General features: G+C 40.9%; 2 protein-coding genes across 2 annotated transcripts in view; both read left to right on the top strand.

Moving 5' to 3' along the window:
* Nucleotides 1-18,937, top strand: part of ZNRF1 (zinc and ring finger 1) — a 100,300-nt gene that overhangs the window by 20,777 nt on the left and 60,586 nt on the right. The window lies entirely within an intron of this gene.
* Nucleotides 10,676-11,143, top strand: LOC309794940 (transmembrane protein 203-like; the record flags this gene model as incomplete). Its single annotated transcript, XM_082606893.1, has 1 exon — nt 10,676-11,143. Exon 1 carries the CDS (start codon nt 10,736-10,738, stop codon nt 11,141-11,143), a length of 408 nt encoding a protein of 135 aa, XP_082463019.1. The 5' UTR covers nt 10,676-10,735.

The following is an 18,937-nucleotide window of genomic DNA, read 5'->3' as shown; positions in this document are numbered from 1 at the left end:
CCATCTCATTCTCCTTTGAGTTGCAGTAGAACAGTTAAAGATTCTCAAGAGAAGAAAAGAGGTACCTTTTTCCTCCAACCCCCCCTCCCCCAACATATACACACCCACACCTTCTTCAAATTTAGCAACATTTCACAGTGACTGGACTCAAGATAGACCAAAAATAGAACAATGTGGGTCATACCAGCCTGGCCCCTACAGGTTGTGAAGAGAAGGAAGAGCCAGTGACCCCAACCTTGTTCTTTGCCTATGACAAAGAACTGCTAAAAAAACGTACTTCACTCTTTATTATGGAGCTCTACATGGACTCAGAATCCTTCTCAACACAGTACTTGGGTCCCCAAGTCAGACTAACTAGCTGAAGTTGGCATGCGAGACTAAACCTGTTTACTGTTCTTTGTTAGGGATTTGAGGTTTGGAGTTTGCTGTTCTGAGAAGGGACATTGTTCTCGTTGATTGCAGAGTACCATTATGAACCAAATATGGTAGTTGAGGAAGTTTGGTGGTTTTTTTTTCTAATTCTATCTGGAGTATTCATGGCTCATGGTATAGAGTAGGTACCTAAATAAAAGTTGTTCAATGAAGATACACATGAAAAAGGAAGTTAATTCTAGAGGTGAAGATAAAGGTAATTTTTATGAGAAAGTATCCATTACTTATTAGTTCATCCTGGTGGAATTTGTAGGGTTGGCAAAGCTAGCTTGGAGTTGACTTTCTGGAAGAAATTAATCCAAAAGGAAAAGATGGCTTGTAAGACGACTGGGAAGGATTTAGAAAGAATTCAGAGGCAGCATTTGTAGAAGAAAAAAGAAGAAACTGTAAAAGAGAAAAATGTCCTATAGCAGGTGAAAAGTTGGAAAGGGCGAACTAATAGATGCTCTGCAGAAACAGAGAAGTTAACAGACCTTTGTGGTTTCCAGATTAACAGTTTTTTGTTTTTCAAGCAAATCTGGAAGCATGGATTCTTTCTGGGTTTTTTTTCCTGATCACAGAAATAATCAGAATATTCATTGTAAAGATTTCAAACATTGATGTATTGATAGAAAGCAAAAGTTCCCCATAATTCCTTTGGTATGTATTTCTCCAGATTTTTGCCCCCGCGGATTAGTAGATATGTTTAAAACAGTAGAAATCACATTCTGCTTATCTCGTTTCTCAACCTCTATCTTTCATTTAATGTTTTCTTCATTGTTCCATGTCACTCCATGTGCATGTGTCGATTTTATTTTGTTTTTGTGTCTGTTGTTATCTCCAGAAACTTGTACCTGCGGGGGGGGGACCTATTCAGAGCAAATCCCCCCCGCCCACCTCCCAGCCATTGTGCCTGTTTGGGTGAACTCATGGTGTAATAGGTTGATGCCCGAGAAGTTTGCCCCAAAAATGCTTTCACCCTTTGACCTCTTTGGAAGAGAGCCATATCTCTCATTTGGTCACACTTCTCTGTAAGTTGTTATAAGAATGCCGCAGGGAAAGATCACACAGCCCCTCCTGTTAATTTAGTTTGTTCTCAGTAGAGCAATTAAATTATAGAATAGAAAGAGCCCGGGGCTCAGCCCCAAATGCAGAGAATATTTGGTAAATATGTAACACCAGGCAGTAGGATTCATAGGGCCCCTGTTCTTCTCTCCTTCAGCCTCAATCCTGAGACAACCTGAGTATGTCCAACTCGTTCCAGAGTTCACTGCTTCTTCCCATTTTTACTTCTGATGCGATGATTGCTTCTGCCAATAGCTAGACGTAGAGCATAAGAAAATTTTACCTTGGATCCACAATCTGAGCCGCCCTAAAAGAAAACAACAGGTGGGAGGCAGGGGTGGAGACATTTCAAGCCAGACCTGCACAAGGCAGCTAATCTTAGGGCTCTGCACTCAATGGGTGCTTTTGCTTCCTCGGGGTGCTTCAAACAGAAACTGTCAAACAGGCAGCATGCTGGTGGGACCTGTAACAATCCACTGGGACCCGGACAATGTCTGGGATTACATCCCACAGAGGAGTCTCTGTCAGGTGACGGGCAGGCGGATGTCTGACTCTCCTCCCTCCTCCAGTGACCTGTGGAGTAAGAAAATGACCAGTAACCAAGCAGGCATCTCATTTGAACTGTAAAAGAAGTCTGGTCTGTTTCTAAATGGACATGTGAAATGTTCCTAAATAATAAAAAGCACCCTTTCCTAAGGTGGTTGTTTCATGTGTGTGTGTTTTTTTTTTTTTTTTTTAAGATGTTGCTATTCCATGTGACTATCAAGGCCACCCATGTGGGCAGGAAGTAAAGGAGCTGGCACAGAACCTAGAAATTGAGTTTCGGATGAAGTTGAACCCATTATCCAACAGCAAAGTTAATGTTTGTAGAGTTCCTGTGAGCTCACAGCCCTTTTGAATGGCACGTGTTATTTCTCACATGTCCCCAGAAAGTGGAGAAACTTGGAGCAGAGTGGGAAAAGTACTTGGAAGAATTCTGTAATGACTTGAGCCTGAGCCGGACTTAATACTTGAGTCTTTGAACTCTTCCCTACTGAGACTGTTGCTTTTATAACAGTCTGTTTTTGTTGGTTATTGCAGCTTTTACAAATGAGAAACATGCACAGCCTTAAACAGTAGTATGTTATGGCAGTATTAGCAATAGCAGACATTTATTTATTGCTTACTAAGTGCCGGGCAGAGCTGTAAATACTTCTCATGTATTAACTCTTTCAACCCTCAACCTGTAGAAGTGTTTACGGTTATCATCCCCATTTAACAGATGAGAAAACTGAGCCCCAGCACTTAGGGGAACAAGCCTAATTAGGCAGCAAGTGATGTGACTCTAATAAATGGTATCTCATATTGTAATAAATTGCAATCAGTTTGGCCATCAGAAATTAAATTATGGGAGTCTTTTTCCAGCCTGTGTGCTTCCTACCAAGTACTACCAATGCCTATAGCATTCTTTGTGTTTTCATAAAATGATGGAGAAATAAAACACATTTCTTTCCCATGTCAACTGTGAGAGTTGCCACCCGTGACTGCATTTTTCTGCTTTTTGTCATACATCAGTCCTCTCAACAGGTCCTATAGTCCATTGATCGTATTTCCTTCTCCATCCCTCACCCCCTCATGCCCTTACTTTTCTCCTTAAATAATGTTAAGTTCCAAGTCAGTCATTATAATCACTGCCTCTTCTAGTACACTGTCAGTCCCCTTCCCCTCTTTTGCTTTGTCACACTTGCTTGGCTAAACCACAACTCCGGTCGAATCCAAATCTCTGCATGCTCTGTGGGTGTTCTCCTTGGCTGGAGGGAACTCTGAACATGTTCTCTGGCCTCGCTGGTTGTTTTTTTTTTTTTTTGGCTGTGCCGCACAGCTTTTGGGATCCTAGTCCCCAACTCGTGATCAAACCTGGGCCCTCAGCAGTGAGAGCTGGGAGTCCCAACCCCTGGACCGCTAGGGAATTCCCTGGCCTCACTGTTGATTCACGATCACTAACCTCAAGGAGACCCTTAGTGCTGCCTGGGAATCCTGCTGTATTTCTACAATTTATTCATTCTCCTGCCCTCCTAGAGGACTGTTCCAGACCTTCTCCTTTCTTCTCAAAAGTCCCTTCTCAGCCTTTGCTGATGACCTTACTTCCTATTTAATCGAGAAAACATTATTGGCGCTCACCACCGTATCTATGTACCTAGTTGCATCTGTGCTATTTCCCCGTTCTTGTATTTAGTAGGTCTTAGCCGTCCATGCTCCCAGCAAAGCCCAAGGCCTCCACTTGCACACTAGGTTTCGTTCCTCTTTGCTGAGTCAAGAGTGTTGCTCCAGCCTTCCTCCCGTCTCTCTTAAAAGTTGCTTCTCTAGTGGCACATTCCTATCAGCATAAAACTGTTGGTGTTTCTTTCATCTTGAAAACAGCAACCATAGATTCTCCTGATTCTACTTTTCCTCCAGATACCACCCCATTTCTCTACTTCCTTCTTTAGCAGACTCCTTAAGAATTCTCTTTTCTTGATTCTCTGATTTTTCTCCTTCCAATCTCCTTGAACCCACTGTAATCAAGTATTTGCCCTCACTTTCCTATCAGAACTGCTCTTCTCACGGTCACCGAGAACCTTCATGTTGCTAAATCAGTAGTCCCTTCTCAGTTCTCAGTTTGGGGAAGCCAGAATCATTTGACAAGTTGGTCTCCTTGAAACACTTTGTTCACTTGCTTCTGGGACACCACGCTTACCTGGTGTTCTTCCTGCCTCTCTCACTGATGTTATCTCCTTTGCTGACTCCTCGTTATCGTTCTACCTCTAATGCTGAAGGACATGGAGGCTTAGTCCTTGGACCACTTCTCATTCTTTTGTATAGTGCAACCCTGGAGAAGTTTTTGAGGCTAATGTTATAAGTACTATACATATGCTGATAACTCCAAAATTCATCTCTTCAGCTCCATTTCTCCCTTGACTATTTTTTTTATTTAACTGCTATATTGAGATGTAATTCACATGCCATACCAATCACCCATTTAAAATGTACAATTCAGTGGTTTTTAATGTATTAAGAGAGTTGTGCAGTTATCACCACAGTAAATTTTAGAACATTTTCATTACCCCAGAAAGAAACCCCATAACCATTAGCAGTAACTCTATTTCTCTCAATCTTACCCCAGGCCTAGACAACTACTAATCTACTTTCTACCTGTATATATTTGCCTATTCTGGACATTTTATAAAAATGGAACCATGTAATGTGTGGTTTTCTTGTTTTTGTTGTTTTTTTTTTCTTTTTGGGATACGCGGGCCTCTCACTGTTGTGGCCTCTCCCGTTGCGGAGCACAGGCTCCGGACGCGCAGGCTCAGCGGCCATGGCTCACGGGCCCAGCCGCTCCGTGGCATGTGGGATCTTCCCGGACCGGGGCACGACCCTGTGTCCCCTGCATCGGCAGGCGGACTCTCAACCACTGCGCCACCAGGGAAGCCCAATATGTGTTTCTTGTATGTCTGATTTCTTTCACTTAGCATAATGTTTTCAAGGTTCATTCATATTGTAGCATATATCAGTACTTCATTCCTTTTTATGGCTGAATGATATTCCATTGTATATTCCAATGGATTTTGTCTATCCATTCATCTGTTGATTTACATTTGCATTGTTTCCACTTTGGGGGCATTAAAAACAATGTTGCTAAGGACATTCAAGTACAAGTTTTTGTGTGGACATATGTTTTCATTTCACCTGTGCAGATACCTTGGAATGAAATTGCTGGGTCATATGGTTACTATGTTTGATCTTTTCTGAGAAACTCCAGATTATTTTCCAAAGAAACTCCACCATATTATATTCCTACCCACAGTGCATGAGGATTCTGATTTCTCTGCATCCTTTCCAGTACTTGTTATTATCTGTTTCTTTGATAATAGCCATCCTTGTGGTTGTGAAGTGGTATCTCATTGTGGGTTTTTTTTTTTTTTTTTTTTTTTTTTCTTTTTGCGGTATGCGGGCCTCTCACTGCTGTGGCCTCTCCCGTTGCGGAGCACAGGCTCCGGACGCGCAGGCCCAGCGGCCATGGCTCACGGGCCCAGCCGCTCCGCGGCATATGGGATCCTCCCAGACCGGGGCACGAACCCGTATCCCCTGCATCGGCAGGCAGACTCTCAACCACTGCGCCACCAGGGAGGCCCCTCATTGTGGTTTTGATGTTCATTTCCCTAAGGATGTCGGGCATGTTTTCTCGTTTGTTGCCCCTTTGTATATCTTCTTTGGAGAAATGTCTATTCAAGTCCTTGGACAATTTTTTATTTGGATCGTTTGTCTTTTTGTTGTTGAATTGTAAGGTTTCTGTATATATTTTGGATCCTAGTCCCTTATCAGATAGAAGATTTGCCAAAGTTTACCCATTCTGTTGGCTTTTCATTTTCTTGATAGTGCCCTTTGAGGCACAAAAGTTTTAAATTTTGGTGAAGCTTAATTTGTTTTTTTCATTTGTTTCTTGTACTTTTAAGAAATTGTTGTCTAATTTAAGGTCAGAGAGATTCACCTGGGTTTACTTCTAAGAGTTTTTTTGCATGGGGATATCCAGTTGTTCCAGCATCATTTATTAAACACTGTTCTTTCTCAGTTGAATGGTCTTGGCACCCTTGTCAATCAACCATAGATATTTGGGTTTACGTCTATACTCTCAATTCTATTCCTTTGGTCTATATGTCTATCCTTATGCCAATGCTTTTATGATTACTATAGCTTTGTAGTTAATTTTGAAGTCAGGAAGTATGAGTCCTTCAACTTTGTTCTTCTTTTTCAAGATTGTTTTGGCTCTTTGAGGTTGCTTTCAATTTCCTTTGAATTTTAGGATCAGTTTATCCATTTCTGTGAAAAAGGCAATTGGGATTTTGATAGGGATTGCACTGAATCTCTAGGTCAGTTTGGGGAGTATTGACATCTTAACAATATTAAAGTCTTCTAGTGTATGAACATGGGATGTCTTTCCATTTTTTTAGACCTTCCTTGATTTCTTTCAGCTGTTTTGTAGTTTTTTGATGTACAAGCCTTGTCTTTGCTTTCATAGTTCATTTTCCCCCCTAGTTGTTTCAGCACCAAATGTTGAAAAGACTACGCTTTCCCCTATTGAATAATCATGGAACCTTTGTAAAAACTCTATTTACAGACAAAAAAGATGTGGTATATATACAATGGAATACTACTCAACCATAAAACAAGATGAAATCTTGCCATTTGCTACAATATAGATGGACCTTGAGAGTATTATGCTAAGTGAAATAAGTCAGACAGAGAAAGACAAGTACTGTATGATTTCACTCATATGTAGAATATGAAGAATAAACAAACAAAATGAACAAACCAAAGGAAAACCAGCGCATAGATACAGAGAACAGAGTAGTGGTTACCAGAGAAGAAGAGGCAGAGGAGAGGGGAAGGGCAAAATTGGTAAAAGTGATCAACTTTGTGGTGACAGAGGGCAACTAAATTTTTGGTGGTGCGCATGCTATAGTGTATACAGAAGTAGAAATATAAAGTTGTACACATGAAACTTATATATGTTATAAACCAGTGTTACCGAAATAAGAAAGAAAGGAATAAGGAAAAGAAAAGAAACTATTCACCCTATATCTGTGGGTCTACTTCTGGACTCTATTCTGTTCTGCTGTATATGTCTGTCCTTATGCCAATTCCACACTCTTTTGATTATTGTGTTGTTATAGTAAGTCTTGAAATCAAATACTGATATTGTAAATCCTCTACCTTATTCTTTGAAATTATTGTTTAGAGTATTCTCAATCCTTTGACTTTCCATATACATTTCAGAATCAGCTTATATGTTCCTAGGAAAAAAGCCTACAGGAATTTTGATTGGGAGTGAGTGAAATTTATGAATGAATTTTAATATCGCAACCTCCAATCCATGAAAGTGATATTTCTCTACATTTATTTAAGTGATCTTTAATCTCTCTCAGCAATCTTTTACAGTTTTAGAATAAAGGTCTTGCACACATTTTTAAACATTTATCTCTAAGAATTCCACATTAAAATTATTTTTAAAAATTAATTGTGGTGGGCTTCCCTGGTGGCACAGTGGTTGAGAGTCTGCCTGCCGATGCAGGGGACACGGGTTCGTGCCCCGGTCTGGGAAGATCCCACATGCTGCGGAGCGGCTGGGCCCGTGAGCCATGGCCGCTGAGCCTGCATGTCCGGAGCCTGTGCTCCGCAACGAGAGAGGCCACAACAGTGAGAGACCCGCGTACCGCAAAAAAAAAAAAAAAAAAAAAAAAAAAAAAAAAAATTAATTGTGGTGAACATACACATAACAAAATTTACCATCTTAACCACTTTTAAGGGTTCAGTTCAGTAGTGGTAAGTATATTCATATTGTTGTGTGACCAATTTCCAGAACTTTTTCATCTTGAAAAATGGAAACTCTGTGCCCATTAAACAACAACTCCCCTTTTCTCCCTCCCCCAGCCCTTGGAAACCACCATTGTACTTCTGTTTCTATAAGTTTGACTACTCTTGCTACCTCATATAAGTGTTTGTCTTTGCTACATCATATGGTGTTTGTCTTTCTGTAACTGACTTATTTCACTTAGCTTGATATCCTCAGAGTTTATCCATTTATAGCAAGTGCCAGAGTTTCTTTCTGTTTTAAGGCTGATTAATATTCTGTTGCATACATATCACATTTTGTTTAACCATTCATTCATTGATGGACACTTGCGTTGCTCCCATCTTTTGACTATTTTGAATAATGCTGCTGTGAACATGGATATACAAATATCTCTTTGAGACCTTGTTTTCAGTTCTTTTGTATGTATACCCAGAAGTGGTATTGCTGGACCATATGGTAATTTTATTTTTAATTTTTTGAGAAACTGCCATACTGTTTTCCACAGTGGCTGTACCAGTTTACATTCCCTCCGACAATGTACGAGGCTTCTCTTTAATCCACATCCTTACTAGCATTTGTTATGTCTTGTCTTTTGGATAATAGACATCCTAACAGGTGTAGGGTGATAGGTCATTGTGGTTATAATTTGTATTTCCCTAATGATTAGTGATGTTAAGCATCTTTTCATGTGCTTGTTGACTATCTATATATCTTCTTTGGAGAAATTCTGTTCAAGTCTTCTGTCCATTTTTAAATTGGGCTATTTGTTTTTTGTTGAGTTGTAGGAGTTCTTTATATATTCTGGATATTAACCCCTTATTAGATATATGATTTGCAAATATTTTCTCCCATTCCGTAGGTTGCTGTTTCACTCCGTGTGTCCTTTGATGCACAGAGCTTTTAAATCTTGATGTGTCTCATTTATCTGTTTTTATTTTTGTTGCCTGTGCTTTTGGTGTCATATCTGTTGAGGGTACTTTTAAAAACTTCATTTTCCGGGACTTCCCTGGTGGCGCAGTGGTTAAGAATCCGCCGGCCAGTGCAGGGGACATGGGTTCGAGCCCTGGTCCTGGAAGATCCCACATGCTGCGGAGCAACTGAGCCCGTGCGCCATAACTGCTGAGCCTGTGCTCTAGAGCCTGTGAACCACAACTACTGAGCCCACATGCCACAACTACTGAAGCCCACGTGCCTAAAGCCCATGCTCCACAACAAGAGAAGCCACCGCAAGAGAAGCCCGTGCACTACAACGAAGAGCAGCCCCCTCCCGTTGCAACTAGAGAAAGCCCACGCGCAGCAACGAAGACCCAACACAGCCATAAATAAATAAATAAGGAAAAAAATTTTTTTTTAAACTTCATTTTCCTAGTTTGTTGCCATATAAATATGATTGATTTTTGTATGTTGATTTTGTATCTTATGGCCTTGCTAATAAGTTAACTTGCTGGTTCTAGTAGCTTTTGTGTTGTCCATAGAACTTTCTACACACGTAACTACATAATCTGCAAATCAAGACAGCTTTACTACTTCTTTTCAAATCTGTATGCTTTATTACTTCATTGCACTGGCTAGGATCTCCAGTACAATGTTGAATAGAAGTAGTGAGACAGGCATCTTTGGCTTGTTCCCAGCCTTAGGAGGAAGCATTCAGTCTCCCATTATTAAGTATGATGCTAGCTGTTTCATAAAGTTTCCTTCTATTTCTGGTTTGCTGAGAGTTGTTATTTTCAGTGGCTGTTGAGTTTTGTCAAATGCTTGTTCTGCATCTGTTGCAATGATCATAAGATTTTTCTCCTTTATTCTGTTAATATGATGGATAACATTGATTTCTAAGAGTAAATGAATCCAATTGGTCATGATATATTATTCTTTTTATATGTTATTCATTTCAATTTGTTAAAATTTTGCTAAGGATTTTTACTTTTATGCTTATAAGGAGTATTTGTAATTTTCTTTTCAAGTAATATTTTTGTCTTGTTTTGGTACCAGTAATATTGGCCTCATACAATGATTTGGGAAGTGTTTCTTTTCTATTTCCTGGACGATGTTGTGTAGTATTTTTTTTTTTTTTCTCAAATGTTTGATAGAATTCACCAGTAAAGGCTTCTGGGCCTGGAATTTTCTTTGTAGAAAAGTTTAACTAAAAATTTAATTTCTTTAACAGGTATAGGGCTATTCAGTTTATTTGTTTCTTATCAAATAAGCTTTAGTAGTTTGTCTTTTTCATGTAATTTGTCCATTTCATCTAAGTTGTTGAATTTATCAGCAAAATGTTGTTTGTAATATTTCTTTATACTTCTAGTGGCTGTAAGAATGTTTACCCGTCTCTCATTCCTGACTTTGGAAATTTGTGTCTTCTCTTTTTTCTGATTAGTCTGCCTAGAGATTTATCAATTTTATTAATTGTTTCAGTGAACCAGCTTTTGGTTTCATTGATTCAATCTATTGTTTTTCTCTCTTCTATTTTGTTGATTTCTGCTTTTTATTTCTTCCTTCTTTCAGTTTAATTTGCTCTTCTTTTCCTAGCTTCTGAAGCTTGAAGCTTAAATCACTGATTTTAGACCTTTCTTCTTTTCTAAAATAAGCATTTAAAGCCATGAATTTCCCTATAAACACTATTTTAGGCCCTTGGGCCGCGCCCGGCGGGGCATGGCGTCCGAGCAAGGGCCGTCGGCTGGCGGCCAGTGCTGGGTCCCGGGCAGGGGCCGGGGGATCGGCTGCGTACTGGGGCCGAGGGCCGAGGGCCAGGGCAGGCGGGGCCGCTTTCTGCCTCTCGCTGGCCGCGGCGGCGACGGCGGCAGGCGCCAGCGAGGCCCGTGGGGAGTGGCGGCGCAGCCTAGCGGGTGGGACCATCCGCCGGGCCCCGGCCCGCGCACAACCGGCGCGATGCTTCTCTCGCTCCGGGAGCTGGTGCAGTGGCTGGGCTTCGCTACCTTCGAGATCTTCGTGCACCTGTTGGCCCTGCTGGTGTTCTCCGTGCTGCTGGCCCCGCGTGTGGACGGCCTGGCTCCCGGCCTCTCCTGGTGGAACGTGTTCGTGCCCTTCTTCGCCGCTGACGGGCTCAGCACCTACTTCACCACTATCGTCTCCGTGCGCCTCTTCCAGGATGGAGAGAAGCGGCTGGCCGTGCTCCGCCTTTCCTGGGCCCTCACGGTTCTTAGCCTGAAGTTCGTCTTCGAGATGTTGTGCCAGAAGCTGGTGGAGCAGACTCGGGAGCTCTGGTTCGGCCTGATCACGTCTCCGGTCTTCATTCTCCTGCAGCTGCTCATGATCCGTGCCTGCCGGGTCAACTAGCCTCCTCGCAGAAGATAAGCTAGAATGCGGGACCCCAGGCCGAGGACCCACTTCTGCCGCACCAGAGAAGTCTGGGTATGAAAGCCAGCTTGTGCCCTGCTGGGTGCCCAGCTTTCTCTCTATCAGTCATGTCTGAAATTGTTCCCTCAGCAGGGCTAAAAAGAGCAGACTTGATTCTTAAAATGTATTCCCTCTTATTTCATGCTTTGAATAGCTAATCTTGAACTGAGATCCTGAGAAGGATCCTGAGAAGGCCAGACAGTCCTGAACTCCTCTGACAGTTGGAAACTGCATATAAGTAAAATGTCCTCATGGGCTCTGAGTATTTTCATGGATCCTGGGAAAGTACCCACTGTGCAAAGGCTGCAAAGCTGGACTCGGGATCTCCCCTGGCCAGCAGTGCTGACCTGAGAGCTTACTGCCCCATGCCCCCAAACAAGACTTCCTTAGATGCTTGAGCTCTAAAAAGTGCAAGCCCGCTTGTGTCTCCTCCCCAGTGCAACTGGAGAGGATGGCTCTTTCTTCATTCCAGCCCAGGCAGACAGGAGTATGCTGAATAAGCATGATCGGGACCCTATCTGGATATCTGTCGCCTGAGAAAAGAACTTGCTTTCAATGCACTGCTTGTCTTCCTATCCCAGCAGATTGCAGTGTCATGACTTTTCCTCGTGGCCGGCACAGTGCACCTGAGACCTTTAGGCCGCCCTAAGGGACCAGAGAGAGGAACAGGTGCTCTGACGTGCATAGCCCTTGAGACCTACGCATGGGAAGTTTGCAGATGGTCTCAGGCCACGCCTGTTGGCCTAAGGGCTTTGGTTTGATGCCAGTCAGGTGCCAAATGAGAGCACTTGCTGAGATAAAAATAAAATAAGAGAATTTTTGGTGAAAACAAACAAAAAACCCCACTATTTTATTTAGCTGTTTAAAAATATTATGTATTCTATAAATTTTGATATATTGTGCTTTTATTTTCATTCATTTCAATATATTTTCTAATTTTTTGTGATTTTTTTCCCCTATAACTTATAGGTTATTAGAAGTATCATATTTAATTGCCAGATATTTAGGGATTTTCCAGATATCTTTCTGGTATTGGTTTTTAGTTTAATTCTGTTGTGATCAGAGAACATACTTTGTATGACTTGAATCCTCTTAAAATTTTTTGAGATTTGTTTTGTGGCTCAGTATGTTTTAGTTTGCTGAACATTCAACATGCATTTGAAAAGAATGTGTTTTCTGCTGTTCTTGAGGAGATTTTCTATCAATGTCAGTTAGGTCAATTTGGTTGATGGTGTTTTCAGGTCTTCTGGAACTATACTGATTTTCTGTCTACTTGTTTGATCAATGATAGAGGGCAGTGTTAAAGTCTCCAGCAATAATTGTAGCCGCTCCAGCTTTCTTTTGATTAGTGTTCACATGGTTATCTTTTTCTATCCTTTTACTTTTAATCTATCTGTATCTTCTTGTTTAAAATGGGTTTCTTAGAGAAAACATACAATTTTGTGTTGCTTTTATCCAGACTATCTTTGCCTTTTAACTGGAATGTTTGCATTTAATGCAATTATCAGTATGATTGGGTTTAAGTTGACCGTCTTGCTTGTTTTCTATCTCTGTTCTTTGTTTCTTTGTATCCTCTTTGCTTGACTTCATTTGGACTAAGAGAATTTTTTATTATATTTTATCTCCACTATGAGCTTGTTAGCTTTTTACCTCTTTGGCTTATTTTTTTTTTAGGGGTTGCTATAGGTTTTACATTATACATTTTTAACTTACCATAGTGTATCTTCAGTTAGTCTTATACTACTTCATGGATAGGCTAAGAACCTTGCAACAGTAGTCTTCCGTTTATTTGCCTTCAGCAGAAGATTTCTAAGTTCTTCACTGTTGCCTCAAGTTCAACTACTGTACCTGAGAGGAGGGTGAGTGAGTAGTCCCTAAATAATAAAATTGAGATTTCACAGTTCATAGAGCAGACATTATAAGATTTGAGCAAATCATATTAAGTTGAGACCTGAAAGCACATATAGTCTTATTTTTCTGGTTCTGTGGTTCAGGTGACTAAAAGGGTGAGGAAATTTCAGTATAACAGAGACAGGTGAAGACTGGCCTATAATTAGTAGGAGGCTGCTGGTATCAACTTGATGCCAGTTAGAGTAGAATATTCAACTTACTACCTTATATAAGAATCAGGAATCATGTTGGGAATCTTTGGTCTCCTAAACCCTGGCAGAACTAAGCTCCTCTACCCGTTAGCATCCTTCTGAATATGAAGACTATTTGTCCTGTTTCAACCAAAGCCTTCCTCTCTCTCAAGCCATAAACTCAAGGACTTGCTACTTCCCAGCACTGAAGTGTTCACTAGCCAGCTCTCAGTTTTGAATTGGGATCATTAAGACTTGCATAGCTGCTTTAAGCTCAGAGCTCATGTCTGCACTTCTCCTTTTAAGGATCTATCTCTAGACAAGAATGGCCTGTTCTCTGGCAGCTAAGTTATCTGCTCTGTCATTTAAAAATTTTTGGACAACCTGTCCACAAAAGTGGAAGCAACTTCACTAATTTTCTTTCTCAGATGTTGAAATTATAAACACTTGAAAGGATAATAAGACCTGTACGGTACTTGGATCAGTAAGATTTATTCAGTGTACCTGGATACTTATGTTTAATTCCCCTGAGCACTATGAACTGAGCCATATGTGATTCAGTTTCTTTATCGTGTTTGCTTAGATGTTCAAGAAAATCCTTGGGCTATGCAATACTTTATAGGTTCAGTTGCATTGATTTGGGAGGGAAGAGAGAAGGTAAACATGAACTTGACATTTCTTGAGTGCTCATTCAATGCCAAACTTCCCACCTTATAGATGGGAAACGACAAAGCCAGAATTTGAATCTGCCTGACTCAGCATCTGCTTGTGCAGCCTTTGTGATGGGTCGCATCGTAGATGTGATTGGGTTTAAATTCTCTTCCCTATTGTAAAATTGCTAATATATAGAGGGAAGAGCAGACTGGGTGATACTGTAGAAAGCTATGTCTTTAGGGTCTTTTGTTCCTTCTGTTTCAGTAAACCCTTAATATGAGTGGAATCACATTGATAGGTTGGTGTGTAGTGGGAGTCCTGTGTCTGATTTGGCCTTTAGAAAAACATAAAACATTCATGTAACTTGATTTTTTTTTATTTTTATTTTTTTGTGGTATGCGGGCCTCTCACTGTTGTGGCCTCTCCCGTTGCGGAGCACAGGCTCCTGATGCGCAGGCTCAGCGGCCATGGCTCACGGGCCCAGCTGCTCCGCGGCATGTGGGATCCTCCCGGACCGGGGCACGAACCTGTGTCCCCTGCATCGGCAGGCGGACTCTAAACCACTGTGCCACCAGGGAAGCCCTTGATTTTTTAATATACAATTTGGGAAGCAACAAAATCTTTTGCCGACAGATGTGAAAAAGTCTATGAAGCAGATTGGGTCTGGCTTATGAACACTTATTTTCTTTCCCCGGTAGCTAGATTTCAGGCTCCTCCCACCCCTGAGGTGTATAGAGACCAAGTCCATACATGTTGACTACAGTCTGCACACCATTTACCTAGAAAAACGTTTGAGAGCAGACTTGAAACCTATTTTTGTACTCTACTGTTAGGTAACAAAACCTACCCCAAAACTTAATGGCTTTAGAACACAGCCATTTTATATTTGCTCATAATTCTGTGGCTCAGGAATTGAGGCAAGGCTCAGCTGGGTGGTTCGTCTCTGTGTGGCCACAGGTGGGGCATTTCATGAGATTGTAGTTGATGGTGACTGGGGGTGGGACATCTAAGATGGCTTCACTCACACGACCGGGACCTTGGTGGGCGTGGCTAGGAGTCAAGGATCTCTCCCTCTCCAAGTAGCTTTCTCGCCACTTGTTCAGCTTGGGTTTCATTATGTGGGAGCTGGATTCCAAGAGCAAGCATTCCAAGCAGTGAAAGCAGAGCTGACGTTCTCTTAGGGTCCAGCCTCAGAAGGTACTTGCTGTCATTTCCTCCACATTCTGTGGGTCTAAACAGGAATCTGGGCTAGGAGAGGGGCCATTGCAGAGAAGCCTGTGGGATGGACAGTATTGTTGTGACTGTCTTTAGAGATATAATTTATCATTGAATCCTTCCGCTGGAGAGCTTGAGCCCCACCCCAGGCCATTTCAGTCAGAATCTGAAGAAACGGTGAGGTGAGGTGCTCTTAGGGAAGTCCCGTGTGTGCTCTTCTAAGCACTCAGCCTGGCTCTTTCTGGCTCCTGCAACATGGCATACGATGTGTGAGACCACTCCCTCTCCTTTGAACCATAGTGATCAGAGAAATTGAAAATAATTTAAGCGCTGTTTCATTTTTTTCTAGAACACAGTCCCACCTCTGTAAAAATTTCCCCCGTCTCTTCCCGCACACACTGATGTTTAGTACTATTTTTTTTATGATACTAAAAGGTATGGTGAATTCCCGGTACGAACTTGGTCTTCTGTGTCTGTGTCTTCTGTGATAGCAGAGCATTAGACTCCAGTAGTTACTGAGTTGAACCATTAAAACTGGCACCACTGCTGCTGAGCGTTATCTGTGGCAGTCAGAATTGTGATCCTATGGATCAGACAATTGCACATCCCTGTTAAGAATTCAGAAAGACATGTGATCTTGCATCTGAACAGATTTAAAATTAGATTCAGCCTGAAAAGTGGCCTCAACATTTTTAAAGGAGAAATTTTTTTTTAAATGTGGAGGCATATTTAGAATGCCTTGAATAAATACAATTTACTTCTCTGCAAATTACTTTATTTAGAAAGGCCTAAGGCAGAACCCCTTCTGATTTTTAACCATTTAAAATATAGGACGTTTACTTTATCATTTTCAAAATAGGAACACACAGATTTTATTCTTGAAACTACTGAAATTAATTGTATATGAGAGTGTTGTAGTTCCTGAAGTGCTGAACCATGAGATTCAGCATGGGATTCTCCCTATACAGTTGGCCCTCTCTGTCCACAGGTTCCCAATGCATGGATTCAACCATGGAAAAAAATCCAGAAAGTTCCAAAAAGCAAACTCACTGGTAACTATTGAATATTTACATAGTGTTTACATTGTATTACTTATTGTAAGTAATCTAGAGATGATTTAAAGCGTATGGGAGGATGTATGTAGGTTTTATGCATCTTATGTAAGGGACTTGAGCATCCATGGATTTTGGTTTCTGTTGGGGGGGGGTGAGGGTGTCCTGGAACCAATCCCCTGTGGATGGATACCGGGGGTGACTCTCCCTGTAAGAGGTATGGATTCCCAGGCCCTCCTCTCCTGAAGAGGCTGTGTAATAGATCTCTGGTGGGACTTTGGAATCTATTTTTACTGAGTATTCTGGGAGCTTCTTAGAAATGCAAAGTCATGGGCCCCATCCCAGACCTTCTGAATCCATATCTGGGATGGGAGGATATCTGGGATGTCTGGGTTTTAACAGGTTTTCCAGGTGATTCTTACACTTGCTAAAGTTGGAAAAGCACTGTTATAGAGAAATCCCTTTCTTAGTTCTCTGCCCGAAAACTCCATTTCTACTAGAAAGTATCCCAAAAGATTTTCACTTACAGAGTTGTACAACTATCACTAAAATCCAATTTTATAACACTTCCATCCCCCCAGAAGTTACATTATATCTGTTTGTAGTCAGTCCCTGCTCAGTCCCACTGATCTGCTGTCCTGGATTTGTGTTTTCTGGGAATTTCTTATAAATGAAGTCATACAATATGAAGTCTTTTGCATTTGGCTTCCTTCTTTTAGGTTCCTCCATGTTGAGCGTGTTGTTCTTTTTTAATGCTAAATAGTTTTCCATTGTATGAACTTACTGCATTTTGTCCATTCACCAGGTGGTAGACAATTAGACTGTTTTTAGTTTAAGGCAAATATGAATTATGCTGCTGTGAACATTCATGTGTAAGTTTTTATGTGGATATGTGTTTCCACATGGCAGGTCTTTGTTTAACCTTTTAAGAAACAGACTTAAAGTGGTTGTACACTTCAGCAGTGGACGGGGGTTCCAATTTTCTCACATCCTCTAAACACCTGGTATTGTCAGTCTTATGAATTTATAGCTATTCTAATAGGTAGGTAGTGGTATCTTATTGTGGTTTTTTATTTGCATTTCCCCAGTGACTAATGATGTTGAGCCTCTTCTCGTGTGCCTAATAGCAATTCATATATCTTTTTTGGTGAAATGTCTACTCATACGTTTGCCCATTTGTTTTTTACCAGGTTGGCTGTTGTCTTACTGAGTTTTAAAAGTTCCCTGTGTATTCCGGATATGTGATTTGAGAATGTTTTCTCCCAATATACGGCTTGTCCTTTCATTCTCTTATATGGTGTTTTTTAAAGAGCAAATATTTTAAATTTTGATTGAGTCCAGTTTATCAATGGTTTTCTTTTATTGATCTTAATTTTGTTGTCATATGTAAAAAGATCTTTGTCTAATCCAAAGATCACAGAGATTTTCTCCTGTGTTTTCATCTAGAAGTTTTATAGTTTTAGTTCTTAATATGTTTCTATTCCATTTTAAGTTAATATTGGGGTATGGTATGAGGTAAGGGTCTCAGTTCCTTTTTTTTTTTTAAAGAACCACTTATACATTCAGTTTTCTTAGCCCCATTTGTTGAAAACATCATTCTTTCTCCCCACTGACTTCACTTGGCAAAATCAACTGGCCATAAATGTAAAGGATTATTTCTGGACTCAGTTCTGTTCCATTGATTTATATGACTATCATTATCTTGGTTACTTACAGCTTTATAGTTAAGTTTTGAAATCGGGTGGTGTATGTTCTTCGAATTTGTTCTTTTTCAAAATCTTTTTAGCTATACTAGGTCCTTATATTTCCATCTAAATTTTTACGATCAGCTTGTCGATTTCTACAAAATGGTAATCTGTTTTTGAATCCTGATGTTTTTCATTCAGGAGTCTTTGTGACTTCTCAGAGAGAAACTGAAACTGACTCTGCTCTTTGAGAGGTTATAATAAACGGTTCCTGAGAGACACTTGATGTACTGGCCTCTCTCCAGGTTAGGCATATAGCGGATTGAACTGCTAATGAGAACACAAGCCCAGGCCAACTCCTGAGTAGCGATGATGGGGTGTTTCCCTTAACCTCAATGGCTCACCAGTAGTTGGCACTCCATAAATACATAATAGGAGTAAGAGACCATATACAATAAAGAACGAGTTGAGGATAATGCCTTTATCTTCCCTGTTCTTTTTGAGCCTTTCTTATTTTAAAGCCACCTTTGTAGCCATGAGTTGTGAAGCAGCCTGGCCAAGCCTGGTTCCCTCTTCGTTGAGTTACCAGCAGCTTCATGGTTTTATCAGATTTTTTTCACCTGTTCTTGCTTAAGCCTGTAACACATTATCACTCAAACCAGACATTCTTTTATCTTTTCAGAAGCTTGTCAGAGGAAACTCTGGTACTTCCCTTCCTCAGTTTTACTTAGAGGACCATTTTGTCTCTGGCCTGCAAAGGATGGCTGTTCATCTTTTAACATTTTAAATGTGTATTTCTTTTGAACAGGCCGCCTTCCAGACTGTAGTTCTTATCTTCCTTCTCTTTCACTAGGCCTCTGTGGGCCGGATTTGCTTAAACCCAGCTAATGTTTATTGAGCATTTGACTATATGCAGGGTATCATTTTCGGCCCTACTAGATGTGCAGAAATGGACAAAACACGGTTCTTGCCCTCATGGAGCTTACGCTGTGGTCAAAGAGACAGTGTGTAGTAAAAGTACACAAATAGCTATAGGAGGGAGCATAT

This window comes from Mesoplodon mirus (assembly GCF_964341445.2).
Source record: "Mesoplodon mirus genome assembly, chromosome: 19".
NCBI classification, from domain to species: domain Eukaryota; kingdom Metazoa; phylum Chordata; class Mammalia; order Artiodactyla; family Ziphiidae; genus Mesoplodon; species Mesoplodon mirus.
The sequence above is the reverse complement of the archived record's forward strand: the minus strand, read 5'-3'. Positions and strand labels throughout refer to the sequence as shown.